This window comes from Giraffa tippelskirchi, chromosome 13 (genome assembly GCF_054371585.1).
Source record: "Giraffa tippelskirchi isolate mGirTip1 chromosome 13, T2T-mGirTip1v1.2.pri, whole genome shotgun sequence".
Classification (NCBI taxonomy): Eukaryota; Metazoa; Chordata; class Mammalia; order Artiodactyla; family Giraffidae; genus Giraffa; species Giraffa tippelskirchi.
The window spans coordinates 15,218,394-15,245,878 of NC_137287.1; the positions used below are offsets into that span (position 1 = coordinate 15,218,394).

Here is a 27,485-nt window from a genome sequence, read left to right on the forward strand (position 1 = left end):
ACTCTTAACTAGTCATCCACAGATATTAGGAAGCCCTGAGGGCTTAGATCTCAGCTGCCTAACTCTCTCTCTTCCATTAGAATGATCTGAATTCCACTTGATTTGCTTAAGCAAGGGTCAGTCCAACTCTTACGTGTATACATGACTACTGGAAAAACGATAACTTTGACTATAGGGACTTTAGTCAGCAAAGCGATGCCTTTGCTTTTTAATATGCTGTCTAGGTTTCTCATAGTTTTCCTTCCAAGGAACAAGCATCTTTTAATTTCATGGCTGCAGTCACTATCCGCAGTGATTTTGGAGCCCAAGAAGATAAAATCTGTCACTGCTCCCATTTCTTCCCTTTCTATTTGCCATGAAGTGATGGGACTAGATGTCGTGATCTTAGTTTTTTGAATGTTGAGTTTTAAGCCAGCTTTTTCATTGTCCTCGTTCATCCTCATCAAGAGGCTCTTTAGTTCCTCTTCATTTTCTGCCAGTAGGGTGGTATTATCTGCTTCTCTGAGGTTTTTGACATTTCTCCTGGCAATATTGATTCCAGCTTGTGAGTCATCGAGCCTGCATTTTGCATGATGTACTCTGCATAAAGTTAAATAAACAGAGTAACAATATATAGCTTTCTTGTACTCCTTTCCCAATTTTGAACCGGTTGTTCTCTTTTGAGCCTCATACGGGTTTCTCAGGAAATAGGTAAGCTGGTCTGGTGTTCCAATATCTAAGAATTTTCCATAGTTTGTTGTGATCCACACAGTTAAAGAATTTCCAGTAGTCAATGAAGCCGAAATAGCTGTTTTTTCTGGAATTCCTTGGTTTCTCTATGATCCAAATTATGTTGGCAATTTAATCTCTAGTTCCTCTGCCTTTTCTAAACCCAGCTTATCCATCTGGAAGTTCTCAGTTCAAATACCGCTGAAGCCTTGCTTGAAGGATTTGGAGCATAACTTTGCTAGTAGATGAAATGAGTGCAATTGTGCTGTAATCTGAAATTTTTTTGGCACTGCCCTACTTTGGGATGGGAATGAAAACTGACCCTTTCCAGTCCTGCGGCCACTGTTGAGTTTTCCAAATTTGCTGACATGTTGAGTACAGCATTATAACAGCATCATCTTTTAGGATTTGAAATACCTCCAGCTAGAATTTGGTCGCCTCCGCTAGCTCTGTTCATAGTAATGCTTCCTAAGGCTCACTTGACTTCACGCTCCAGGATGTCTGGCTCAAGGTTAGTGACCACACCATCGTGGTTACCTGGTCATTAAGACCTTTTTTGTAGCTCGTCTGTGTATTCTTGCCACCTCTTCTTAATCTCTTCTGCTTCTGTTAGGTCCTTACTGTTTCTGTCCTGTTTCGTGCCCATGTTTGCATGAAAGTTTTCCAGTTTTCTTGAAGAGATCTCTATACTCTTTCCCATTCTCTTGTTTTCTGATTTCTTTGCATTGTTCATTTGAGAAGGCCTTCTTATCTCTCCTTACTCTTCTCGGAACTCTGAAGCAGTTGGGCATATCTTTCCTTCTCTTCTCCCTTACTTTTCACCTCTCTTCTTTCCTCAGCTATTTGTAAAGCCTCCTCAGATGACCACTTTGCCTTCTTGCATTTCTTTTTCTTTGGGATGCTTTTGGTCACTACCTCTTCTACAATTTTACAACCTCTGTCCATAGTTCTTCAAGCAGTCTGTCTACCAGATTCAATTCCTTGAATCTATTCGTCATCTCCACTGCATAATCATTGATAGCTCAGTTGATAAACAATCCACAATGCAGGAGACCACGGCTTGATTCCTGGGTTAGGAAGATCCACTGAAGAAGGGAAAGGCTACCCATTTCAGTATTATTCCAAGGACTGTATAGTCTATGGGGTCACAGAGAGTCACATACGACTGAGCGACTTTCACTTTCACTGTATAATCATAAGGGATTTGATTTAGGTCACACCTGAATGGCCTAGTGGATTCCCCTACTTTCTTCAATTTAAGCCTGAATGTTGTAATAAGGAGCCAATGATCTGAGCCTCAGTCAGCTCCAGGACTTGTTTTTACTGACTGTATAGAGCTTCTGCATTTTTGGCTGAGAAGAATACAATCGATCTGATTTCAGTATTGACCATCTGGTGATGTCCATGTGTAGAGTTGTCTCTTGTGTTGTTGGAAGAGAATGTTTGCTATGACCAGTGTATTCTCTTGACAAAACTCTGTTAGCTTTTGCCCCGCTTCATTTCGTACTCCAAGGCCAAACTTGCCTGTTACTGCAGATATCTATTGACTTCCTATTTTGCCTTCCAATTCCCCATGATGAAAAGGACATTTTTACATCTGTGTTTTTTTTTTTTTTTATTTGGTGTTGGTCCTAGAAATCTTGTGAGTCTTTATAGAACAGTCAACTTCAGCTTCTTCGGCATTAGTGGTTGGGGCATTCAGCTTCTTTACCGTTAGTGGCTGGGGCATGTTTACTAAGTCGCTTCAATCGCGTCCAACTCTTTTTGACCATATGGACTGCCTCCTACTGGACTCCTCTGTCCATGGGATTCTCCAGGCAAGAATACTGGAGTGGGTTGCTGTGCCTTCCTCCAGGGGATCTTCCCAACCCAGGGATCAAATCCACATCTCTTAAGTCTCCTGCATTGGCAGGAGGGTTCATTACCACGAGTGACTCCTTAGGACCTATGGAATGTCTGAGTGGGAATCAGGAATCTATATTTGTAAGACTAACCCAGGGGATTCCTTTCCACTGAAATCTGGGATGAGACTCAGTGTGGAGATCTGGCCTAACCTCAGTGCAGGGCCCTGTGGGACTCCTGGACACAAGATCTTTCTGTCCTCCCTTTTTCTTGTTCTTAATATTTTTTTACTTGGCTGCACTGGGTTGAAGCACGTGGGATCTATTTCCCTGACCAGGATCGAACCCAGGCCCCATGCATTGGGACCACTGGGACCCAGCAACCGGACCACGAGGGAAGTCCCCTCCTCCATTTCTCTGATTAGAGGAAACAGCCTTCATTCAAGTTCCATTGCCTTCCCTGAGTTCTAATGGGCAGATTCAAGCAGTTGTTCATTAGGGAAGGGCAGGAATGCAAAACCTGGGAGAAGCCAAGAAAATGAAGAGTAGCCTTGGGGCCAGAGCCTGATTCCCCATCAAGGGATGCACACAATATCTTTGAGCTATTTTGCAGATCCCAAACCCCCTCTAGGTGGGAGAATTTGATGGTTAACAATGGTATCCTGCCCACAAGCATGTAGACATCTGACCCGTTGGACCTGAAGTTTGAGACCATGGACCCCTACTTACCTCACCACCAACCCATCAGAAGAATGTTCACGCTGTTGCTGTATGGCTAAGACAATATCATAAAGCAATAAAAGAAAAAAAGAAGAAGCATGTCACGAGTTGATCATGCCGTCTCTGAACAATTGCTATAAAACTTTTCACTCTCTTCCCCAAATGGGGGAACAGATGGTTTTGAGGGCATGAACCCACTGTGTCCCCGTTTGCCTTGCAATGCCACAAAGTGCTCCTTTTCTACTTTACCCTAAACTCTGTCTCTGAGATTTTATTCGGCACTGGTGTACAAACAAGCTGACCTTTCAGTATCATCTCTAGCTTTGGGGCATTGTGTAACATCACCTTTTAGAAACTCAATTTTCTTACCTCTATGAGATGATTCTTATTGTCTGTTTTAAAGGGTGAATATTTATTTATTTATACCATTGAGAGCGTAGTTGCTCCTCAGCATGTGGAATCTTCCTGGACTAGGGATTGAACCCAATTACCCTGCATGGGCAGGCGGATTCTTATCCACTGCACCACCAGGGAAGTCCCTTCCTTTTTATTTTATGTTTTCTTGTCTTTTTGTTGTTGCTGTTGCTATTAGGTTGACTAAGTTCTTTACAGGTTTAGATATTAATCCCCACTGATATATGATTTTCAAACTTTTTCCTTCCTTTCCATAGGCTGTCTTTTCAGCTTGTTAATTGTTTTTTCTGCTGTGGAGAAGTTTTTGAGTTTGATATAGTCCAAAATGGGAATTCTGGATCAAGTGACTGGAGAAATGTTCTCAGAAGGAGAATAGGGTTATCAAGGTAACTTCAGTGATAAAAAGCTGAGCAAGAATGTGGTCTTAACTGACCACATTTGATCTAGAGAAAGTTCTGGAGCCCAAATTGTATCACCAAGTTAATTTCACCACTGGCCAAATCCTTCCAGGAGCAAAGGTGCTGGGCAGTTCTCCAGAGGTGGGGGATATGCGGGATGGGTGTACTGTTGGCTAAAGAATCTGGGTGGGGCACCAACAATGTCCTACAGTCCACTTTGGCACTGTTCAGATCTACTTGCTTCTCCTAGTAAGTTCTCTTCATGCCAGTACAACTTCCCCAGGATTCTGCTTGATCATAATTTCTGGGTAAACTTAAGAAAGGAGGATTAGTTCTAGAGACACAGCTGATATCTCTCAGCTCTTTCCTCTACATCCACTCATTCTAGCCCACGCCTTGCCTTCTGCTCCTGGCTTCAGCTATGTTTCTGCTGGTCTCTACCCTTTGTCTGGGATTGACCCTGGCCCTCACTCCTGAAGGGTCTGGGTCCCTAGTGAGCATGCTTTATGAGCCCGTGTCAATGGTACTGGCTCACTTAGGAATAAAACTCAGCGTGAGGGCTTCCCTGGTGGTCTAGTGCTTAAGAATCTACCTGGCAATGCAGTGGACACCAGTTCCATCCCTGGTCTGGGAAGAGCCCACATGCTGCAGAGCACCTAAGTCTGAGAGCCACAAGTACTGAGTCCATGTGCAGCCACCACTGAAGCCTGTACACCTTCTTTGGGATGGGACTGAATACTGACCCTTTCTAGTCCTGGGGCCACTGCTGAATTTTCCAAATTTGCGGACATATTGTGTGCAGCACTTTAACAGCATCATCTTTTAGAATTTGAAATAGCTCCAGCTAGAATTTGGTCACCTCTGCTAGCTCTGTTCATAGTAGTGCTTCCTAAAGTCCACTTCACTTCATGCTCCAGGATGTCTGGCTCTAGGTTAGTGACCACACCATCATGGTTACCCAGGTCATTAAGAACTTTTTTGTAGTTCGTCTGCGTATTCTTGCCACCTCTTCTTAATCTCTTCTGCTTCTGTTAGGTCCTTACTGTTTCTGTCCTTTTTCATGCCCCATCTTTGCATGAAATATTCCCCTGATCTCTCCAGTTTTCTTGAAGAGATCTCTATAGTCTTTCCCATTCTATTGTTTTCTGATTTCTTTGCATTGTTCATTTGAGAAGGCCTTCTTATCTCTCCTTACTATTCTCTGGAACTCTGCAATCAGTTGTGTATATCTTTGCTTCTCTTCTCCCTTGTTTTTCACTTTTCTTCTTTCCTCAGCTATTTATAAAGCCTCCTCAGACAACCACTTTGCCTTCTTGCATTTCTTTTTCTTTACGATGGTTTTCGTCTGTGCCTCTAGTACAATGTTACAAAACTCTGTCTATAGTTCTTCAGGCAGTCTGTCTACCAGATCTAATTCCCTGAATCTATTCATCACCTCCAATGTATAATCACTGCTAGCTCAGCTGGTAAAGCATCCGCAATGCAGGAGACCCCGGCTCGATTCCTGGGTCGGGAAGATCCACTGGGCCAGGGATAGGATAACCACTCCAGTGTTCTTGGGCTTCCCTTGTGGCTGAGCTCATAAAGAATCCACCTGCAATGTAGGAGACGTGTGTTCAATTCCTGGGTTGAGAAGATACCCTGGAGAAGGAAAGGCTACCCTACCCATTCCAGTATTATTCCATGGACTGTATAGTCTATGGGGTCACAAGGAGTCCAACACGACTGAACGACTTCACTTTCACTGCATAATCATAAGGGATTTGATTTAGGTCACAGCTGAATGGCCTCGTGGTTTCCCCTACTTTCTTTAATTTAAGCCTGAATTTTGCAATAAGGAGCCAATGATCTGAGCCACACTCATCTCCAGGACTTGTTTTTACTAAGTCTATAGAGCTTCTGCATTTTTGGCTGAGAAGAATACAATCGATCTGATTTCAGTATTGACCATCTGGTGATGTCCATGTGTAGAGTTGTCTCTTGTGTTGTTGGAAGAGAGTGTTTGCTATGACCAGTGTATTCTCTTGACAAAACTCTGTTACCTTTTGCCCTCCTTCATTTTGTAGTCCAAGGCCAAATTTGCCTGTTACTCCAGATACCTTTTGACTGCCTGCTTTTGCATTCCAATTCCCCATGATGAAAAGGACATCTTTATATCTGCTTTTTTTTTTCTATTGTTGTTAGTCCTAGAAAGTCTTGTGGGTCTTTATACAACAGTCAACTTCAGCTTCTTCGACATTAGTGGTTGGGGCACATTTGCTAAGGCGCTTCAATTGTGTCTAGCTCTTTCTGACCCTATGGATTGGAACTTACTGGACTCCTCTGTCCGTGGGATTCTCCAGGCAATAATACTGGAGTGGATTGCTGTGCCTTCCTCCAGGGGATCTTCCCGACCCAGGGATCCCATCCACATCTTTTAAGTCTCCTGCATTCCAGGTGGGTTCATTACCAGGAGCGGCTTCTTAGGACCTATGGAATGTCTGAATGGGAATCAGGAATCTATATTTGTAAGACAAACCCGAGGGATTCTTTCTTCCACTGAATCTAGGATGAGACTCAGTGCGGAGATCTGGCCTTACCTCGGTGCAGGGCCCTGTGGGGCTCCTGGACACACGGTCTTTGTGTCCTCCTTTTATGCGTTTATATATATATATATATATATATATATATATATATATATATACTAGTTTACTTGTCTGCACTGAGTTGAAGCATGTGGAATCTAGTTCCCTGATGGGCCCCCTGCACTGGGACCATGGGGGTCCCAGACACTGGACCACGAGGGAAGTCCCCTCCTCCATTTCTTTGATTATATCAAACAGCCTTCCTTCAGGCTCCATGGCCTTCCCTGAGTTCTAATGGGCAGATTCAAGCAGTTGTTCATTAGGGAAAGGCAGGGATGCAAAACCTGGGAGAAGCCAAGAAAATGAAAGTAGCCTTGGGGCCAGAGCCTGATTCCCCATCAAGGGATGCACACAATATCTTTGAGCTATTTTGCAGATCCCAAACCCCCTCTAGGTGGGAGAATTTGATGGTTAACAATGGTATCCTGCCCACAAGCATGTAGACAGCTGACCCGTTGGACCTGAAGTTTGAGACCATGGACCCCTACTTACCTCACCACCAACCCATCAGAAGAATGTTCACGCTGTTGATGTGTGGCTAATACAATATCATAAAGCAATAAAAGAAGAAAAGAAGCAGCATGTCACGAGTTGGTCATGCCCTCTCTGAACGATTGCTATAAAACTTTTCACTCTCTTCCCCAAATGGGGGACAGATGGTTTTGAGGGCATGAACCCACTGTGTCCCCCTTTGCCTGGCAAAGCAATAAAGTGCTCCTTTTCTACTTTACCCAGAACTCTGTCTCTGAGATTTTATTCGGCAGTAGTGCACAAAGAAGCTGAACTTTCAGCATCATCTCTAGATTTGCGGCATTGTGTAACATCACCTGTTAGAAACTCAATTTTCTCACCTGTATGAGATGATTCTTATTGTCTTTTTTAAATGGTGAATGTTTATTTATTTATGGCGGTGAGAGTGTAGTTGCTCCTCAGCATGTGGAATCTTCCTGGCCTAGGGATTGAACCCAAATCCCTTACACTGGCAGGCGGATTCTTATCCACTGCACCACCAGGGAAGTCCCCTCCTTTTCATTTTATTTCTTCTTGTCTTTTTGTTGATGCTGTTGCGATTAGGCTGACTAAGTTCTTTACATTTTTAGATATTAATCCCCATTGATATAGGATTTTCAAACTTTTTCCTTCCTTTCCATAGGCTGTCTTTTCAGTTTGTTAATTGCTTCTTCTGCTGTGCAAAAGCTTTTGAGTTTGATGTAGTCCAAGATGAAAATTCTGGATCAAGTGACTGGGGAAATGTTCTCAAATGGAGAATACGGTTATCAAGATACTTCAGTGATAAATTGCTGAGCAAAATGTGGTCTCAACTGACCACATTTGATCTCGAGAAATTCTGGAGCCAAAATTGTATCACCAAGTTAATTTGACCGCTGGCCAAATTCTTGCAGGAGGAGAGGTGCTCGGCAGTTTTACAGAGGTGGGGGACATGAGGGATGAGTGTACTGTTGGCAAAGAATCTGGATGGGGCACCAACAATGTCCTACAGTCCACTTTGGCACTGTTCAGATCTACTTGCTTCTCCTAGTAAGTTCTCTTCATGTCAATACAACTTCTCCAGGATTCTGCTTGATCATAATTTCTGGGTAAACTTAGGAAAGGAGGATTAGTCTAGAGACACAACTGCTATCTCTCACCTCTTTCCTCTACATCCACTCATTCTAGCCCACCCCTTGCCTTCTGCTCCTGGCTTCAGCTATGTTTCTGCTGGTCTCTACCCTTTGTCTGGGGGATTGACCCTGGTCCTCACTACTGAAGTATCTGAGTCCCTAGTTAGCATGCTTTATGAGCCCATGACAATAGTACTTGCTCACTTACAAATAAAACTTAGCAAGTGGGCTTCCCTGGTGGTCTAGTGGTTAAGAATCTAGCTGGCAATGCAGGGGACAGCAGTTCGATCCCTGGTCCTGGATGATCTCACATGCCTCGGAGCACCTAAGTCCGAGAGCCACAACTACTGAGTCCATGTGCAGCCACCACTGAACCCTGTACAACTCGAGCCTGTGCTCTGCAACAAGAGAAGCCAGCGCAATGAGAAGCCCACAAACGTCAACAGGAAAATAGCCCCCGCTCTCTGAAACTAGAGGAAGCCCCCATGCCACAATGAAGACCTAGCACAGCCAAAAATAGAAAATAATAATAAATAAATACAATTGTTGAGAGAAAAAATACCCACCTCAGCATGTGTAGCTGGAGATATTCCAATGGATCACCTGAATGCTAAGCATATTCCTGCTGTCCCCCATTACATAGCGGTGGTGCTATTTCCTCTTCTGACCATAGTCTGTTACCCTCTGCCCATCCGTATTGTTAGGGGAAGCACACCGGACCGAAATCGCCTACCCTAGCCAGACACCATAGTAACCATCTGTGTGAGATATTTCACAGTAGAAAGTCCTAGAAAGGAGGATGGAACTAACAAGCCACCACCAACCAGAAGAGTTCAGGGAAGGTCAGAAGGAGATGCCATGCGCTCTACCACCTCCCAGAATCCTTCTTACTGGCATCCATCTTAGGTGAGCAATGCACTCACCACCAGGAAGGATGCTGAATCACAGTGATTAGCCAAAGAAAATCTGGAAACTAATCCCATCATCATAGAACCTGAGATTGGGAGCCACGTGGCAGATCAGTTCTCCTGGGTTCTCTTTCACTTCTGCTCTCTGCCTGGGTGGCCCTTCTCAATACAGTCTATTGCTTTGTCAGCTCGTGTGTCTCCTTGGACAACTCATTCCCGAGTGTTAGACAAGAGCCCCCTCTTGGGTCCTGGAAGGAGTCCCCCTTCCTGCAACAGTGTGGCATGTCCTTTTGTTGCCTGCTGGTCTATTGGCAGGAAGAGACCCAAGTGACCAGGTGGCAGATGTACCTCAAAATTTAATGAGATTCTGGGTGTGTCCCCTGGTAGAAAGGTCCCTCCCCAAACTATGAATTAGACACTGTAGACTCACAGGACCTAAAGTTGGGAGACTGTGAGCACAAATTCCCCAAGGAGGTCACTGGGGATAATGCAAAGTGGGGGGATTTTTTTTTTTTTTTTTAGTCTGAACTTCATGACTTATGGGATCTCAGTTCCACGACCAGGGATTGAACCTGGGCCACAGTAACGAAAGCCCAGAATCCCAACCACTAGACCACCAGGAAACTTCCACTTTCTTCTCATTTTGATGTCGACACCCTAGTTTCCCATCTGTGCTCTTCCACTTCCGCTGGCCCTTCTCATCCAGCCCAGAGCTGCTCCGGAAGCAGAGGTGGAACTAGCTGGATTCCAGGGGGTGCCAAGCACCAGGTTGGGACTGGGTTAGAACCTAGACACAGAGCAGTGCTGACTCTGTGCCTCCCATTTGCACTGTGGTGTCCAACCATGTGTCCTCCGAAGGGAACACCAAAGCAACTATGGGATGATAGGAACCATCCCAGACATCGGAGCCTGTGCTGAGTCCAAGGCCTCTACAATTTTTTCTGTGTGATCTTGACAAGTCACTGAACCTCACCTGTAAAAGTGGCAATAATAACCATAAGACCTATTTCCAGGGTCACTGCCAGGATTAAATGAAGTAATACCTATGTATCAAGTGACCAGTGACATAATAGAGGCTAAAAAAATGGGATCATTTCCTTCCTCTGCACCTCATCTGTGAAATATACTCCCCTGTCAGTTCCCGAAAGAGATCCCAGGGGACAAGGACTGTGGAAAGTCTCACAGATTGGAAAGTTTCAGGCTGGAGGCTGGAGATGGTGATAATGGTAAAGAGGTCCCACTTTGGAGCCAAATTCAAATCCTAGCTCTGTGACCCAGAACTAATCACATAACCTTGTTGTGCCTCAATTTTCCGCATCTGTGAAATGGGGAAACAGTGAGATCCACTCCATGGGGTTTTGCAAAGGATATGTAATTATATGCAAAGAGCTTACAACAGGCCATTAGTCAGTGCTCAATGTTAGTGACGGGACTTCCCAGGCGGTCCAGTAATGAGGACTCTGTGCTTTCACTGCCGAGGACCTAGGTTCAATCCCTGGTCAGAGAACTAAGATTCCACAAGCCATGTGGCACAGCTGGAAGGAGAAAAAGCATTAGAGATGATGAGGATGAAAACAGTTGAGCCACAAGACTGTGCCTTCCATCGGGGCAGGATGCTACTGGGACTTGTTCCTCCCCATCCAGTCTCTGTAACAGTGTTGCAAAGGCTCACAGATTCAATGAATGGAGTAGACTGTGCTGCTCCTTCTGATAGTCCCTGCCTTGGGCCCCCATGCCCTCTCTGCTCGGTTGGCCCATCACTCTATCAAGACAAGGCACGGACATAGGCATTCCCGGAGATCAGGTGCCGACCAGACTCCTTGGCCTGCTTTTGCAGAGCCCCCCAGTTGAAACCAGTATGTTCCAGCCTTCCTTCTCCCATTACTCATGGAGGTGTCTCCTTTTCGGGTGGCCTGCTGCTGGGGCCATGGAGAGCACCCTGCCTCCTGTCACGGGGAGAGAGAGACCAAGAGATGGAGATGAACAGTGCGTGGTGATCAGTGAGTGGACGAGGGGAGCTTGGGGGCTCTTGGAGCGTGCAAGGGGCAGAGGAGACAGAGAAAGCTTCCCTGAGAGGTGAAACTCAAGCTGAAGGTGAAAATATGAGAAGGATTGTCAAGTGAAGGAGGAGCAGGCTCACTCTCTATGCAGGGAGAGTCACAAGAGAGGGTAGTGCTGAGCAGGCATGCAAAGTAGGACACATGGGTGATGCAGAAGGTAGGGAAAAGCAGAAGTAAGGTTCAAGGCTGCACGAGGACTAGGGACTGAAGGCCTTAAAAGCCAGACTACAGACTTGGGGTTTTGTCCTGAGAGCAGTGAGGAGTCAGGGAACGGTAAGGAGGTGGTGGGAGGGGGTAAGGTGACCCATGCTCTTTCCTAGCCTGTCATATGTCACCAACAACCCATCTGTTTGCTCTGTCTAGCAGCTTTGTTTGTCCCTGAAACCTGCCAAGGATACTCCCAAACTCAGGGCCTTTGCACTGGTTTTTCTCTTTGCTTGGAGAGGTAGGAGAGAAGAATCACACGAGATTGGGCTTAATATTGGGGTCAGAGGCTCTGGCTGGAATTCCTGTTTATTTGTTCTGAATGGGCCTCATGATGGATCCTGCTGGATGACATAGGGTCATGACTGAGCATCCTGGAGGACAGACAGAACAGATCTCTCAGGAACATTGTTGCCAAAATCTGGGCTCTCGGTGCACCAATGCCAAACAGAAATATGGAGACAGAGTTATGGAGGAGAAAAAAAGAGCGGCTTTATAACTATGCCAGGCACAGTAGGCTAGTGCCTCAAGAACTGCGCCCCACGCCCTCCCTGGTGAATAGGGAAAGGGTATATAGTCAGGCAGGAGTATGTGATAAGGATCAAGGCAATAACAGTCTTGTATTTTTTCTCCTGCAGTTTCAGTAGGATGGGGACAAGATTAGGGTGTGTGCAGGGTCCTAGAAGGTCTATCTCTCATCTTAATAAGCCTCTGCCTCACGTGCTGCTTCTCCTTTGATTAACAACTGTTCTGCCCTTTGGGCTTCCCTCCTAGCTCAGCTGGTAAAGAAACCTCCTGCAATGTGAGAGACCTTGTTTCAATCCTTGGGTTGTGAAGATTCCCTGGAGAAGGGAAAGGCTACCCACTCCACTATTCTCGCCTGGAGAATTCCATAGACTATAGTCCATGGGGTCGAAAAGAGTCGGACACGACTGAGCGGCTTTCGCTTACTTACTTACTCTGTCCTTTGGAACTCAGAGAAGGTCATGGAGGCCAGAGGCCTGCCTACAAGGAATGGTGGACAAAAAGGCCTCTGGGCCCTGCAGTCCCACAGGGCCCTGCTTGGCATTAGCATTAGTGTGGCTGGTGGGAATTGGGCTCCAAGCCTGAAAATGGTGGGACACTGAGGCTTTTGCCATTGGTTGGAGGCATTACTTTGGAGGCAAGGAGCTCAAACCAGTCAAACCTAAAGCAAATCAGTCCTGAATATTCACTGGAAGGACTGATGCTAAAGCTGAAACTCCAAAACTTTGGCCACCTGATGGGAAGAACTGACTCATTGGAAAAGATCCTGATGCAGGCAAAGATTGAGGGCAGGAGGAGAAGGGGATGACAGAGGATGAGATGGTTGGATGACATCACCAACTCAATGGGCATGAATTTGAGCAAGCTTTGGGAGCTGGTGATGGACAGGGAAGTCGGGTGTGCTACAGTCCATGGCGTCGCAAAGAGTCGGACACGACTGAGTGACTGAACTGAACTGAAGGCATTATGTACCATTGCAGTAACTCTTGAGGGGCTAGGGGGTGGGGGTGTCTCATAGCAGCGGTTGAGGCTCTTGGTGGGTGAAGTCAGTGAGACCCTAAGAGGCCAAGATAATTTGTCTGGTCTTCAGATGAGGAAACAAACTGAGGCTTGAAGAGGTTTAAGTAACTTGCCTAAGCTAGTGATGGACAAAGGTAGGATTTTGACCCAAGTCTGAAAGAAAAGTGAAAGTGTAAGTCGCACAGTCGTGTCTGACTCTTTGTGTACCCGTGGACTGTAGCCCCCAGGCTCCACTGTCCATGGAGTTCTCCAGGCAAGAATACTGGAATGCGTTGCCATGCACACCTCCAGGGGATCTTCCCTACTCAGGGACTGCTGACTCTTACATTGCTAGGATTTCCCAGGCATCAGCTTCCGGTGCGACTGAAACACGTGGAGATATGTGGGCCTCGAGGCGGGGCAGGACAAGGCGGCAGAGCTTCTGACATCTGCCAAGACAAATGCCTTGGAAAAATGGAACTAGGCCTGGGATAGGGGTGAATTGCTTCAGTGGTGAAGGGCCCCTGAAGGGTCCAGAGAGAAAGTGAAGTCCCCAAGAGGAGCAGGAGATGGTGGGGATGGGTCAGGGTGAGGCTGCACTCTGGGCTGAGGCTCGGCCCCACGTGCGCTGCCCACATGGCAATAGCACGAGGTCGCGTGTCTGGCTCCCTCCTCCCCTCCTGCCCTCCTCGTCTTCCTCCTCCTCCTCCTCCTACACTTCCTGGCCTGGCCCACGCCTCAGCGCACCCACTCACCGGGCCTAGTCTAATCCTCTGACATCACTGCCTGCCCAGCACAGGCCCTCCCTGGCAGCCTTGACAGCCCCCAGGCTCAAAGACCCAATTCAGGATCTCCCACCTCAGAGCACATCTCTTCCCTCAACCTCTTCCCTCCTTCAGCTCACATTTCAGACTGGGGACACCCTAGATTCAGTCCCAACCTGGGGGGGCAGCAGCCTGCGATCTGTCTTGGCCTTGCTGTGTGACTCCAGGTAAGTAGCTGCCCCTCTCTGGGCCTCAGTCTCCTTATCTAAATCTCCTCTACCCTCAGTAAAGCACATCAACCTCTTTTGGCTTCCTCTCAGCACCTTGTAGGTATAGGAAATTTTTTTTTTATAAGCTCACATGTTGGTTGTTGGGGGAACACTGGACTGTTATTCACCCTTATTATTCACCCCAGTGCCAACACGCAAGAGGGGCTCCATCCACAGCTGCTGACTAAAGGTCTGCATGGCTGAGTGAATGAACAGATGCAGTTCCTGCCTTATGATGGGGGCTCTGGATGTGACTGTGTGTTCATAAGCGCGGATGCATGTGCACTCGTGCGTTTGGCGCTCCCTGGCAGGCTGTGTGGTATAACATAGTTGTGGGCATGTCCACTCCAGTGTCAGCTCCACAAGGGCAGGGATTTGTGTCTGACTTGTTCCCTGCTCTATCCCAGCTCTATCTGGAACAGGGACAAGCACATGGCTAGAGTCAATACATCCTTGACTGTAAAAACGTATGAAAGTGTATACACACATCTGGTGTGGGTCCACGTGCCAACCTGTGCATATAGTACAGTATAGTGTTAGTCACACGGTCATATCTGACTCTGAGACCCCATGGAGTGTAACCCATCAGGCTCCTCTGTCCATGGAATTTCCAGGCAAGAATACTGGACTGGGTAGCCTTTCTCTTCTCCAGCGGATCTTCCCCACCCAGGGATCGAACCTGAGTCTGCCACCTTGGAGGCAGATTCTTTACCGTCTGAGCCACCAGGGAAGCCCAAGACATATACATGGTGATGCCCAAAGCTCAGCTTCTCTGTGCACTGGTGCTGATCAAAGACAAAGATCAGAGACAAAGATCGGGGTGAAGGGGAGAAAAGGAGAGCTTTATTGCTTTGCCAGGCAAAGGAGGATACAGCAGGCTCCTGCTCTCAAGACCATGTCCCCGCTGGGGAAGCTACTGAGAACTTTTCTAGTAAAAGGGGATGTGACCAGCTCGTGATCATTTTCCTGATGCATTGGTGGTGTCAGCTAGAAATTAACCTGTGCAACCTTCAGGTCCAACTGGTCTGGGGTCTACATGTTTGAGGGCAGCATACCACAACTTCTCCCACCCGGAGGGGGTTTCAGTACCTGCAAAATCCTTCAAAGATATTGTTGAATGTATCTCATGATCGGGAATCAGCACCTTGCCCCAAGGTTGCTCTTGATTTTATTTCTCCCTGGTTTTACAATCCCTCCCTTCTCTAATGAACAGCTGCCCATTGGAATTCAGGGAACATCACAGAGGTTGAATGAGGCTGCTTCCTGAGGTATCAGTGAAATGGATGGTGGGTGGGTGCGTCCCTGGTGGCTCAGTGGTAAAGAATCCACTTGCCAATGTGGGACACATGGGTTCACTTCTTCATCCGGGAAGATCCCACATGCCTCAGAGCAACTAAGTCTGTGTGCCACAACTACTGAGCCCTGACTGTAGAGCCCGTGCTCTAGAGGAACAAGAGATGCCACTGCAAGGAGAAGCCTGTGCCCTGCAATGAAGAGAAGTCCCCACTCGCTGCAACTAGAGAAAAAGCGCATGCAGCCACAAAGATCCAGCACAGACAAAAATAAATACATAAAATTATATTAAAAATCAATTTTAAAAACCTCTTAACAATCAAAGAAAATGAAGGACACAAAGGCCTTGAGACAAGGAGCCCCACAGGGCCCTGCACGGTATCACATGCTCCCGTGTCTAAGGGTGTGGGTGATGTTGATTACACACCACCCCCCTGTCCGTTTTCCAAACTCCTCCAGAGCCAGGGCCCAGTGCCTGGGTCCCGGTGGGGCGGAGCAGGGGGCCGCCTCCTCATGAGAAACTGGATCCCAGGACGTGCAGAACGGCAGGGAGCAGGGCGGCCCCTTTGTCCCCCCCCCATAATCCTCTGTCAGCCTGGCTCCCTTTCTCTAGCAACCAGAGTTTAAGGTCAGATTTGGGGAGCTACAGGGGACTAGGGTGTCCCCTCAATGCCCCCTTCCTTAGATGTCCCCTGCCTCAGGGCCTTCTGCACCTCCCCCCACAACCTGCAAGGTATGACTTTCCCTCCCTCATGGGTGGCCCGAGGGCTCAGACCCAAGTATATAGCCACCTGAGGGGCAGGAGGACCGGTGTCACAGAACCACCAAGAGACTGCAGAGAGGAAGGATCCAGGAGAGACCATGAGTTATCATCTGTTGGGTGAGTGAGGGAGACAGGGCGCGAGGGTCCTGAGACCAGGAGGGAGGGGGTACCGCCTGGGCCCTCTGGCCCATCTGACTCACGTACCTGGCTGCTCTTGCATCTGCTGGGAACCTCCAAAGCCTTACACCCAGAAGATTTCATTCATCATTCATTCATTCCAGACAGACTTCTGGAGTGCCTATTAGGTGCTAGGTAGTAGTCCAAGTGGGCTTCCCAGGTGGCGCTAGTGGTAAAGAACCTGCCTGCAATGCAGGAAACTTAAGAGACCTGGGTTTGATCTGTGATTTGGAAAGATCCCCTGGAGGAGGGCTTGGCAACCCACTCCAGTATTCTTTCCTGGAGAATCTCATGAACAGAGGCTCCTGGTGGGCTAGAGTCCACGGGGCAGCAAAGAGTTGGACACAACTGACGTGACTAAGCACACACTCACAGTGGTCTAAGTATGGGGGTTATCGTTGCTGTTTAGTTGCTAACTCGTGTCCAACTCTTTTGTGACCCCATGGATTGTAGACCTCCAGGGCCCTCTGTCCATGGTATTCCCAGACAAGAATAGTAGAGTGGGTTGCCATTTCCTTCTCCAGGTGAACTTCCCCATTCAGGGATCAAATCCACGTTTCTCGCATCGGCAGGCACATTCTTTACCACTGAGCTGTCAGGGAAACTCAAGCACTGAGGACACGGCAGTATAGAAACAGACAAAAAATGAGATTTCCTTCTGCAGACAGACAGGACATGTGATCATAAGTAAATTATCATGCCAGTGTGACTTCCCAGGTAGCGCTAGTGGGAAAGAATCTGCCTGCCAGTGTAGAATGAAACATGGGTTTGCTCCCTGGGTCGGGAAGAACCCCTGGAGAAGGAAATGGCAACCCATTCCAATATTATTGCCTAGAGAATTCCATGGACACAGGAGCCTGGCGGGCTACAGTCTATGGGGTCGCAAAGAGTCGGACATGACTGGGCACCCACACAGATGTGATAGAATTTGAATACAGTGATCCAAGTTTGTTGAATGAATGAATGGACAGGGCTTCACCTCAGGCCTTCCCTTAAGTTCTGAACTTCTGGGAGTTCAGGAATGGAGACAGGGAAGCTAAGGACGCCATCCTGGTCTGCCTCTCATCTCCGTCACTGCTGGTGACCTTAAGTTGTCTTTTTTTTGAATTTGGCTATACTATGTCTTAGTTGTTGCAGGTGGGATCTAGTTCCCTGACCAGGGATAGAACCTGAGCGCCGTGCATTTGCAGTGCAGATTCTTGGGCCTTGGACCACCAGGGACGTCCCCAGAGGGGCTTTTGAGTTGAGCCCTGAAGAATCAGCAGGAGAAGCCCTGGGTGGGTTTGGAAGGTGGTCCTGGCAGCGCCCAGCAAGGGCAAAGTCTGAGTAGGGGATGCTGAGGAAAAGATGGGCCAGGCCTTGTAGCCCTCAGTGAGGACTTTAATAGTCACTGTCTTAGGTGGGAGCCTTGGGAAGATTTGGACAACGTAGGGAATCTAGCTGGACTTGAAGAGCTTCCAGGTGGCAGAGGGAGACAAGGGTGGAGGCAGAGACAGCAGCGGGGAGAGAAATAGCTTCTAGATACATCTTTTGTTTATTTATGGCTGTGCCGGGTCTTCATCGCTGTGCTCCAGCTTTCTCTAGTTGCAGTGAGTAGGGGATACTCTAAAGCTGAGGTGCGTGGACTTCTCACTGCAGTGCTTTCTCTTGTTGCAGGCTCTCGGCGCACAGGCTTCAATAGTTGTTTCTCCCGGACTCTAGGGCACAGGCTCAGTAGTTGTGCAAGGGCTTAACGGTTGCTCCATGGTGTGTGGGATCTTCCCATACCAGGGATCAAACGTGTGTCTCCTGCGTTGGCACGTGGACTCTTTACCACTGACCCGGTAGGGAAATCCACATGTTCTAAAACTTTTTCTTGAAAATAGCAAATAGGTACAGGGAAATGTGCACAAGTCCCAAGTATATAGCTCAGTGAGCTTTCACAGAGTCTAGGTATACTTGTCATCAGTGCTTGGATCCAGAAACATAGATCTAGGGAGTTCCCTGGTGGTTTGGTGGTTAGGATGCTGGGCTTTCACTGCCCAGGTTCAATCCCTGCTCGGGGAGCTGAGATCCTGAAAGCATCACAGTGTGACCCGAAACAAACACAAAACCCCACAGACCTTGTGGCCACCTTTTAAGGACACAGCCAACAGGATTTAGCGTGGGTTGAACATAGGGAGAAGGAGAGAATGAAGCGTCCAAGAGGACCCCTGATTTTGACATGAGCACCCGGAAGAAGGGACATGCACTTTTCTGAGATGGGGAAGACCAGGAAAGGAGGGGAACAGGGCAGCTAGAGCTGAGCAGTGGATATTTTCACTTGAGATGCTTATTAACATCCAAGGGAAAATGTCACGTGGGAAGTTGAATACATGGGTCTGGAGGTCAGGGGAATTTTTTCTTTCGTTTTAACATTTATTTATATAAAATTGCATCTAAAAGTAAAACAATCAAAAATTATCTTATTTGGCTGGGCGGGTTCTTAGTCATTGCCACATGGAAATTCTCTGTTGTGGCATGTGTGATTAGTTCCTTGACCAGGGATTGAACCCGGGGCCTCCTGCCTTGGGAGCTCAGAGTCTTTAGCCATTGCACCATCGGAGAAGTCCCAGGGGAATATTCTGGGCTAGAAATAATCTGCTTACAGGGTGACTCTGCCCTGAGTTGCACAGACAAGATCGCTGTAAGCCACAAGGGTTGAATCCATAGGAGGGGCTCTTATGATGAATGAGTGAATCAGCAGGTGAGGTCTGGGACTTCGTGCTGACCTCTGATTTCTTCCTGCCAGCCCCCTTCTGCCTGCTGACCCTGCTGCTGCCACCTCTCAGTTTGGGAGCCCCCATCTCCACAGTTGAGTCCATCAATCAAGCCTATAACCTGGCACTCTACATGCAGATGAATACTTCAACCCTGATGCAGACTTACGTGAGTGACAGGGCATGAGCAGGGGGTGAGGGGAGAAGACTGTCACCCTCCTGGCCCAGCCTTGGGGAAAGGAGGCAGAACAAGGCTGCAAGAAGTTTCCTCCATGGGTCCTGGGGTACAGGTGCTCTGCCAGCTAGAGACACACCCACAGAAATGATGTCACTGATGGCTGGGTGACCTTGGGCAGGTCATTCCTTCTCTCCCTGTCTTAGCTTCCTCATCTACCAAATTAGATGGTGACCGTGCCTTGGCTGACCTCTCAAGAGTGTTAGAAGATTCGAAGGAAGTATCCAGAGGGAAGTTTTTTACAGGCTCATGAGTCTTTCCATAATCACCTCCAGCCCTGTGCTTTCTTGAGCCTATGCCATGCTGAGAGATTTATCCTCATTATCTTACTGGCTCCTCAGATAGCTCTAAGAGGTACAATTATGACCCATTTTTACAGATAAGAAAACTGAGGGAGCTTTTTAAAAATTTTTTTATAATTTTATTTATTTTTGGCTCTACTGCACCTTTGTTATTTAGTTTGGGTTCTTCTCTAGTTTTATTTTTCTTTTATTTTTTTAATTAGTTTATTTATCTATGTTTTTTACTTTACAATATTTTATTTGTTTCACCATACATTGACATGAATCCACCATGAGTGTACATGTTTCCCCTTCCAGAACCCTCCTCCCACCTCCTCCCCATCTTCTCTAGTTTTAGAGAAGGAAATGGCAACCCACTCCAGTATTCTTACCTGGAAAATGCCATGGACGGAGGAACCGGGAGGGCCATGGTCCATGGGGTCGCAGAGAGTCAGACGTGACTGAAGTGACTGAGCACGGGGCCCATCTCTAGTCTGAGTGAGGGGTGGCTATTCTCTAGTTGTGGTGTGCAGGCTTCTCATTGCTGCGGCTTCCCTTGTCGCTGAGCGCAGGCTCTAGGCCTCGCAGGCTTCGGTAGTTGTGCCCTGCGGGCTCAGCAGTTGCGACTCCCTGGCTCTAGAGCAGAGGCTCAGTAGTTGTGGCACACGGCCTTAGCTGATCTAGGACATGGGGGATCTTCCTGGATCAGGAACCCGTGTCTCCTGCATTGGCAGCAGGATTCTCCACAAAGCCACCAGGGAAGCCCTCTTCTTGATTTTGTGACGTGGACCATTTGTAAAAGTCCTTATTGAGTTTGGTACCATACTGCTTCTGTTTTATCCTTTGGGTTTTTGGGCTGCGAGGCAAGTGAGATCTTAGCTCTTCAACCAGGGATTGCACCCACATTGCCTGCATTGGAGGGCAGAGTCTTAACCACTGGACCATGAGGGAAAGCCCAGGAAACTGAGCTTTGGAGGGGGAATCCTTCTCCTGAGGTCACAAAACTGTCTGGAAATTCAAAGCAGCAGCCTGCTGGCTGGGTCTGATCCACAGATGTTTTGTTTAGGCCAGGCGATGCTTGTTCACATGTTGAATATGAAAACCCGTCCAAACCAGGCACAGGGGTCCTGTGGCCTCCAGTCACTGTGCCCCACCCCCAGCCCATCTGCTTCTTCTCCAGGTGACCTGATCTACCTGGCCCCTGGAGGCCCTGGACTTTGTGACTCTTCAACGGCACTACATTCTAGGTCCATGTGAAGTTACCTAACCTAGTTTCTTTTTTCTTTTTTCAAATCTAGTTTCTTTCTTGTTGGCTCTGCTGGGTCCTTGCTGCTGTGCACAGGCTTTGTGTAATTGTAGCGAGCGGGGGCTACTCTTCTTTGTGGTACTTGGGCTTCTCATTGCGGTGGCTTCTATTGTCAGGAAGCAGGGGCTCTAGGAGTGAGGGCTCAGGAGTTGTGGTCCCCAGGCTTAGTTGCCCCACGGCATCGGGGATCTTTCTGGAGCACGGATGGAACCCATGTCCCCTGCTTTGGTGGGCAGATTCTTAACCACTGATCCACCAGGGAAGTCCCTTCCTCTAATTTCTAGTCTCATATCTGCCAACACCCTCTGGGTAGCTTTGAGGACCCTGAGTTTCCCCATTGGTAAGATGGGGATGTAGGACTAGGTGATCTGTCAATTACAGAATTTATCGGTGCGCACTAAAATTCAGTGGGTCTAGGTTTGTGGAGGTGACAAATTTAATGGAGAAGGCATTAACTAAATAATATTATAATTCAATTTAATATTAATAATTGCATATTAATGATTATTTACAAATGAACAAACATTAACCACTGAAGAATATGAATAAAAAGGAAATATTGCTTTAACCACATTGTCAATAATATATTTAGCTTGAAAATACTGTAATAAGTAACATAATCAGTGTTCATGATATTAATATAAATATATCATTAGTGAATGATATTAATGCCCTAATCGTATGCCAAGTGCTAAGTGCTTTATGTCTATTACATCTTATCATCCTCACCATTACAGGACCATGTGGGAATTACTGAAGCTTTGATTCAAAGTTGCACAGCTTGTATGTGGAGGAGGCTGAGTTGAAGCCTAACAGAACTGGGGCTCTAGGCTAGAACATTTCATCCACTCCCTGAGAGGCAGGGAATGGAGACTCCCCCTAGGAAGAAGCCAGTCTCATGGAAGGCAGATGTTAATTCAAGGGCACCCTAGGGCAGCGTTTGGGTCCCCTCACTCTCATCTGTCTCTGTCTCTCATGCAGCTCCAGCACCAAGGCAGTCCCTTTAGTAATCCCGGCTTCTCAGCCCCCGGGCTCTCGCTCAGAACCCTGCCTCCAACTGACATGCCCTTCGAGATCTGGCATAACCTGGAAGATGGAGTACGTCTGAGCCTCACCCAGGAGGCCTTCTGGTCCTTCAGCCAGCACCTCCAGCTTGTGAAGGATGACCAGAGTCACCTAAGCCCTGGCAATTCCATCGTGCTCAATCAGCTTGGGGAAGCAAGACTCAAGGCCAAAGGCCTAGCGGGCAACTTGGCTGCCATCATGACTGCCCTGGGCCTGCCCACCACCGCAGCAAACACCCCCCTCGGTATTGTCCCCCTGGGGGACTCAGCCTTCCAGAGGAAGTGTCGAGGGTATGTGATAATCCGGGACTACAGCTTTTGGACAGACCGAGCTGTGACTTTCTTGGGTGAGCTCAAGGCCAGATACTCTCAATAGAGGAGGTGGGACTTCCTTTTAGAGGCTGCAGCCCTTTCCCTTTCACAGATGATTCTTTCCTTTTTTTTTTTCACAAGGGATTCTTTTCTGCCTTGCTTCTTGGCTAGAAAGGAGATACATGTTGTCTAGCAGACAGGGCTTGTGTATCATGTATTTGGAACATTTCCTGGGGACCAGGCCTCTAGTCCTTATGCCTGGGCCTTCCTGCCCACATCCTGTTGCCTCCCTTCCAGATCTGGGTGGGACTCCATGGATAGCATCTCATGAATTCCCATTCCAGTGGGACTGGTTGCTCACTTCCTGGGTGGAAAGAAATAGCTCTTTGAAGAGGCTTCACTTACAATCCATGGGGTCGCAAAGAGTCGGACGTGACTGAGTGACACTTTTCACTTTCACTTCCCACTCTACAGGGGGAGTACAGTTGGTCCCCTTCCTGCCATTTAGGGGAGGTCCAGGGACTGCCTTCTTGTCTCTATCTACCTCACTTCCTCTATGAAGATATGGACGTTCTGAGCAATGAGGCCTCCCTTTTCTCTGGAGTTCATTTCCTCCTCTAGACTACCTCTCTGACTGTGGCCACTGCTCCAACTTCCCATCTTAAGGTGCTTCACTTCCTATTCAATGGATGTCTGACTCTTGAAAAGCTAAAGACTCGAGTCACATCTGTTTCTTGCTCAGGACACATCCACTTCGGGATGACAGATGGCATCCCTGGCCTGGGGCTCTCCTGAACCTATTTATAGTGTGGCTTTTGCGGATGGCTGGGGGGACCAGGCCATACCCCAAGGATCTTATTCTCCTTAAATGTGCCTCCCCATTTTCAACGACTATATGTACTGGTAAATTCAATGGTATTTTTATTTTTAAACATTTTATTTACAAAAAATTAATTTATTCTCGTAAATAAAACTCTTCAAAGGCGTTAAATTTTTTTTTTTTTTTTTTTGTCTCCATAAACCTGACTTGAGGAAAAGGGAAGGTGTAGGATTAGGGCAGAGGGAGAGGAAGGGGTGGAGGGCATCAAAGGGAGAGGGTGCAAGGCCACAAGGGGTGGGATGGGGGACGGGGAGAGCAGCAGGTGGAGTGACCTTGGGGCAAGGTGGCTGAAATGTGTCTGGAGGAGCCCTTCCACCACAGGGCCAACAGGCATGTTCCTGGCCAGGAAACGACAGACAGAAGGACAGAGGCAAACAGAGTGACAGGTGTCCCTTCCTTGAGATGAGGTGGAGATAACAGGCTCACAGGGGGCCAAGAGGAAACAAGAGACGGGAAGACAAAGAGATGCTCAGAGAGGCAGACCCGAGCGATGGAGAAAAATTGGGGGGAGCAAGGACATGACAGATGCGGGAAGTCGTAGAGGGAGACAGGAAGGATCCAGAGAGAAAAAGAGATGGAGAAGCGTACAAAGAAAACAGAGAGACGGAAACAGTTGGAGGACACAGAGACGCTGACAGAGATGGGGAGAGATGGAGACGGCCAGGGAAGGGACCGCGAGCTGGGCTGCGCGCCCGACGCTCAGGCCGGGCCCCCAGGTGCCAGCTGGCCCAGGTCAGCCTCAGTGCGGCTCACCCACTCGAAGTAGAGGCTGCACACACGGAAGCCCAACACCTTGGCTGGGAAGACGCCCGCGGAGGCAGTGGCGGCGGCGGCGGCGGCGGCGGCCGCGGGTTCGAGCCGGGGTCCACGGCTCTCGGCCCCCAGCGCGGCCAGCACGGCCTCCACCGCGGCGCCCAGAGCCCGGACCTGGCGCGCCGCTTCCTCCAAGCGCCGCAGCAGGCGCAGCGCGCGCGGGTTCAGCTCGGCCTGGAGGCGGCGCACGACGTCCAGCAGCGGCGGTAGCGCGGCCAGCGCCGCCGCGTCCAGCCGCAGGCGCTCGGGCACGGGCAGGCCCGCGTGGCCCGGGGCCGGGTCGCTCAGATCGGCTACCGGCAGCCGCGTGGGCGAGAAGCCGGGCAGCCCGAAGGGGTCTCCCTGGTGCTGCACCTGCGGAGACGAGGCAGTCAGGGCGGCTCCTCGGCTGGGAACTCAGCCCTTCACCCCTCTCATGGGGCCTCAGTGTCCCCAGTCTCACAAGTGACACACTGCCAACAGGACGGCTGTGTTTGAGAGAATACAAAACAACAAGAACCACCCTGGACTTTACACAAGGGCCTCTGTTTTCTCATCGCCTCCATAGAGATTATAAACGTATCCACTTCTGAAGGTAGTTATATGCGTGCTAAGAGGCTTAAGGCAGGTCCTGACTCATTGGAAGGGCACAAAAAAATGTTACCTCTTTTATTAATGCTATCTTACAGACCCAGGTTCAAATCTGTTCTCCACCACTCACTAGCTGTGCAATTGGGTGCAAAACGCTTTCCTTCTCTGAGCCTCAGTGGTCTCTTCTATAAGACGAGGGACAGTTCTCTGTCCTGCCTTCCTACCAGGGACCTCTTGAGAATCACAGAAGATAGTGCAGGGGCCAAGGCCGTTCCACTCCCTTCCCCATCTTCCCCCACCTCTGCACCTGCTTAACACACAGCCAGGGACTCCATGAGTAACTGTCATGAGAATGAACAAATGAAAAGATAAAGGTGACCTGTAATTTGTAAAGATGCTATAACAATACCATTTATCCTTTGCTAACATGTTGCTTCTGGTTCAGGCACTGTGTCTCCTGCTTTAAACACACTATTCCTAATCTTCCCAATAATGGATGTATTGACAATGGTGATGATTTCATAAATGAGGATACTCAGGCTGACCTGTCCCAGGTCATAGATCTAGGAAGGGGCAGAAGCTGGAAGCTGAACCAAGGTTGGCAGGACTACAAACCTAGTTTTATTATCCTACTATTGCTGTCATAATTATTAAGTTATTACTTCTAATGTTATCATCACTGCCCAAGGTCACCAGCTGGCAGGCTTGTAGTCTGATTCAAAACTACAGGCTCCCTCCACCACACCAGAGTAATCTGAGGAACCACCTTGGTTCCTTGGTCAGGGTTCTCCGGTCAACCAAAGGTGATGGCAAACCCCCCTCCTCTGTAAAAGTGCCCTCTTGGGATGGCATTCCCCTGCCCTAGATTGAAATGGCCTGTCTGCATAACACAGATAGAAGAGTTCAGAGTTCCTCTTATTCAACTGCCTCCTTTGACGCCTGGGAGATCCAGGCTCACAGAGGTGAGATGACAAGATCACACAGAGCCTAGAACCTAGGTTTTCGGACTCCCAGGGCAAACTTCCCTTCACTCTCTCAGGTTGCCAAGGAGGGACCCTCTATGGAGGGGCATTTGAGGCTCCGAGAAAGTCCTCCTCCAATTTGCTGGATGACCAATGGCCAGTTACTGACCCCTCTTGGGAGCCCCAATTTCTGCAGTTGTGAAGAGAGGTTGAGAAAAGGAGTGGTCAAGGACCCCTTGATCTGTACTTCCCCATTTCCCAGGCCCATGGTACCCATACTCCCAACCCCACTCACATATTCCTGGAGAAGCTGCTCAGCATATTTGGTGAGGAGGCGGGCAAGGCTGTGTGTCTGTTGGATCTTGGCCTCCAAGTGGGGAAGGGGTGAGGCTGAGGAGTCAGCCTGGGGGTCCTCTGGTGGGAAAAGCAGGGCAGGAATGAGGGCACCCCAACCCCTTGCTTCTTGACCACTTCTTCCAGACTCGCTCTTCCTGAACCCAGAGGCTCCACTCTGAATTCTCCAATTTTTAAGCCAGGCAGGCTCTGTCCCATTCCAACTGAGGGAGAATAGGGCACCAGACATTTGCCAAACGGTTGTTCCACCTGAAATGCAGTCCCTGTCCCCAAACCATTGTTGAAATCCTATTAAAGCCAAATTCAAACACGGCTTCATCAGTGTAGCCTCTAGATACACTCCTTTAAATTAACTTCTTTCTACTAAGGGCCATTAGTTCATACTTCCAAGGTGGTTCTTTTAATGGCTCCTTTATCTAGGAGACTCTGCCTCAGCCTGGGAGCCCTTTGAGTTCAGGGCTCTCATGTCTCTGTACCTCAGTGATTGTTGGTGGAATTCAGCATCATCAAAGCACAGAACCTCAAATTGAAACGAGCCTTTAAGCCCATTTTACAGATTAGGAGACTGACGCCCCATTCCTTCCCAGACAGCCCTACAGTGCAAGACCGTGGGCGGGGCACTGGGCCCCATCAGTGAATCCGTAACCTGCCTTAACCATCACAAGTTAGAGGTTGGCGCTCCGGAAGGAAGACTACATTTTCCGAGATGCCTAGCGCGCATGCACAAGGCATACTGGGGAATGTAGTCCTGGCCCGGCAACTTCCGCCCCGCCCCCCGCCAGAGTTTGCCCCGCGGGTCCCTCTCCTTAACAGCCTCAACTTTCGTCTCTTGTTGTCACTCACCGACCCCTGTGGCCCAAAGACTTCCTCCCCTAACTTTACCCCTCTCTCTGGCTCCCAGTTCTGATTCTTTTCCGATACTCAGGATCCCGGCGTCCTGCTCCAGCCACGATCCCAGTCCTCTCCCAGGGTGTACTCGAACTGGTGATCTATCTCCTGAGCCCAAGTCTCTGAAGGCACAGCCCCAAGCCTCCTCTAAACTCTAGCCCTTGCCCCTTCCCACAGCTCACCCACAACTCACCCGCTTGTTACCTGACACCGCTGCCCTGTTCTCCCCCGCTCAGGCCGCTCCCTTCCCCGACATAGGGGTGGCGGTGACCCGGACCCCAGCTTCCAGCCCTTCTGACCCCTGCTTCCCGCGGGCGCTCGGCATCCGACCCTTCAGCCCCTTACCCAGACTTCCCTCCCTCCGGCTCATGCTGGCCCCTGGCTGATCCTGGTTGCCTCCACGCCCCCCTTACGAGGGGGGGAGAAGGGGGAAAAGGGTAGGGGCGTGGCCCGGGCGTAGCCAATCAGGGCTCAGACCCCAACAATCTACCCCCCTCTACACACACCCCCCCACCCCACCCGCGCCGTCCCAGGCAGGATTCCTTGGCCCTTAGCTCACCTCTCTGCTCACTCGGCCTAGTCGCGAAGGGGACCTGAGGAGGGCAGCGGGTTGTCTGAAGGGTGGACTCGGGACCTCAGGCTTGGGGTGCCCGGGCCTTGGAGGCAGCCCTTAGGTCCGATGGGAGGAGAAGGCTCAGGCTCCGATCTGCGGCCCGGGCTGCTTTTCGGAGAAAGCTTGTTGGAGAGGGGAGGGGAGGGAGCGGGTAGGAGAGGGAGCAGCTGGCAGGACAGG

General features: G+C 48.9%; 2 protein-coding genes across 5 annotated transcripts; one reads left to right on the forward strand and one right to left on the reverse strand.

Moving 5' to 3' along the window:
* The first annotated feature begins 18,998 nt into the window (after positions 1-18,998).
* LOC145532349 (cardiotrophin-2-like) lies at positions 18,999-22,289 on the forward strand. The gene is made up of 2 exons (XM_081557144.1): positions 18,999-19,196; positions 21,831-22,289. Exons 1-2 carry the CDS (start codon positions 18,999-19,001, stop codon positions 22,287-22,289), a joined length of 657 nt encoding a protein of 218 aa, XP_081413270.1.
* Positions 22,290-23,143: 854 nt separating this feature from the next.
* Positions 23,144-27,092, reverse strand: CTF1 (cardiotrophin 1). Of its 4 annotated transcripts, none has more exons than XM_081552987.1 (3): positions 27,038-27,092; positions 25,746-25,864; positions 23,144-24,272 (listed from the first exon to the last, which is right to left on the reverse strand). In XM_081552987.1, exons 1-3 carry the CDS (start codon positions 27,060-27,062, stop codon positions 23,805-23,807), a joined length of 612 nt encoding a protein of 203 aa, XP_081409113.1. In that variant the 5' UTR covers positions 27,063-27,092; the 3' UTR covers positions 23,144-23,804. The 4 variants fall into 4 exon arrangements, with proteins under 4 accessions (XP_081409113.1, XP_081409109.1, XP_081409111.1 ...); XM_081552983.1 differs by having other exon boundaries at positions 25,746-26,092; XM_081552985.1 differs by having other exon boundaries at positions 25,746-26,092; positions 26,897-27,092.
* Positions 27,093-27,485: the final 393 nt, after the last annotated feature.

What these genes read in the sequence shown, in the direction of transcription:
- LOC145532349 (XM_081557144.1), top strand. Translation starts at nt 18,999, where the DNA reads ATGAGTGAATCAGCAGGTGAGGTCTGGGACTTCGTGCTGACCTCTGAT. An exon ending in CAACCCTGATGCAGACTTAC is followed by an intron (nt 19,197 to 21,830) that starts GTGAGTGACAGG and finishes TCTCTCATGCAG; the next exon opens with CTCCAGCACCAAGGCAGTCC.
- CTF1 (XM_081552983.1), bottom strand. Translation starts at nt 27,062, where the DNA reads ATGAGCCGGAGGGAGGGAAGTCTGG. An exon ending in CCGGAGGGAGGGAAGTCTGG is followed by an intron (nt 26,093 to 27,037) that starts GTAAGGGGCTGA and finishes TGGCTTTAATAG; the next exon opens with GATTTCAACAATGGTTTGGG. An exon ending in AGCAGCTTCTCCAGGAATAT is followed by an intron (nt 24,273 to 25,745) that starts GTGAGTGGGGTT and finishes TCGTCTCCGCAG; the next exon opens with GTGCAGCACCAGGGAGACCC.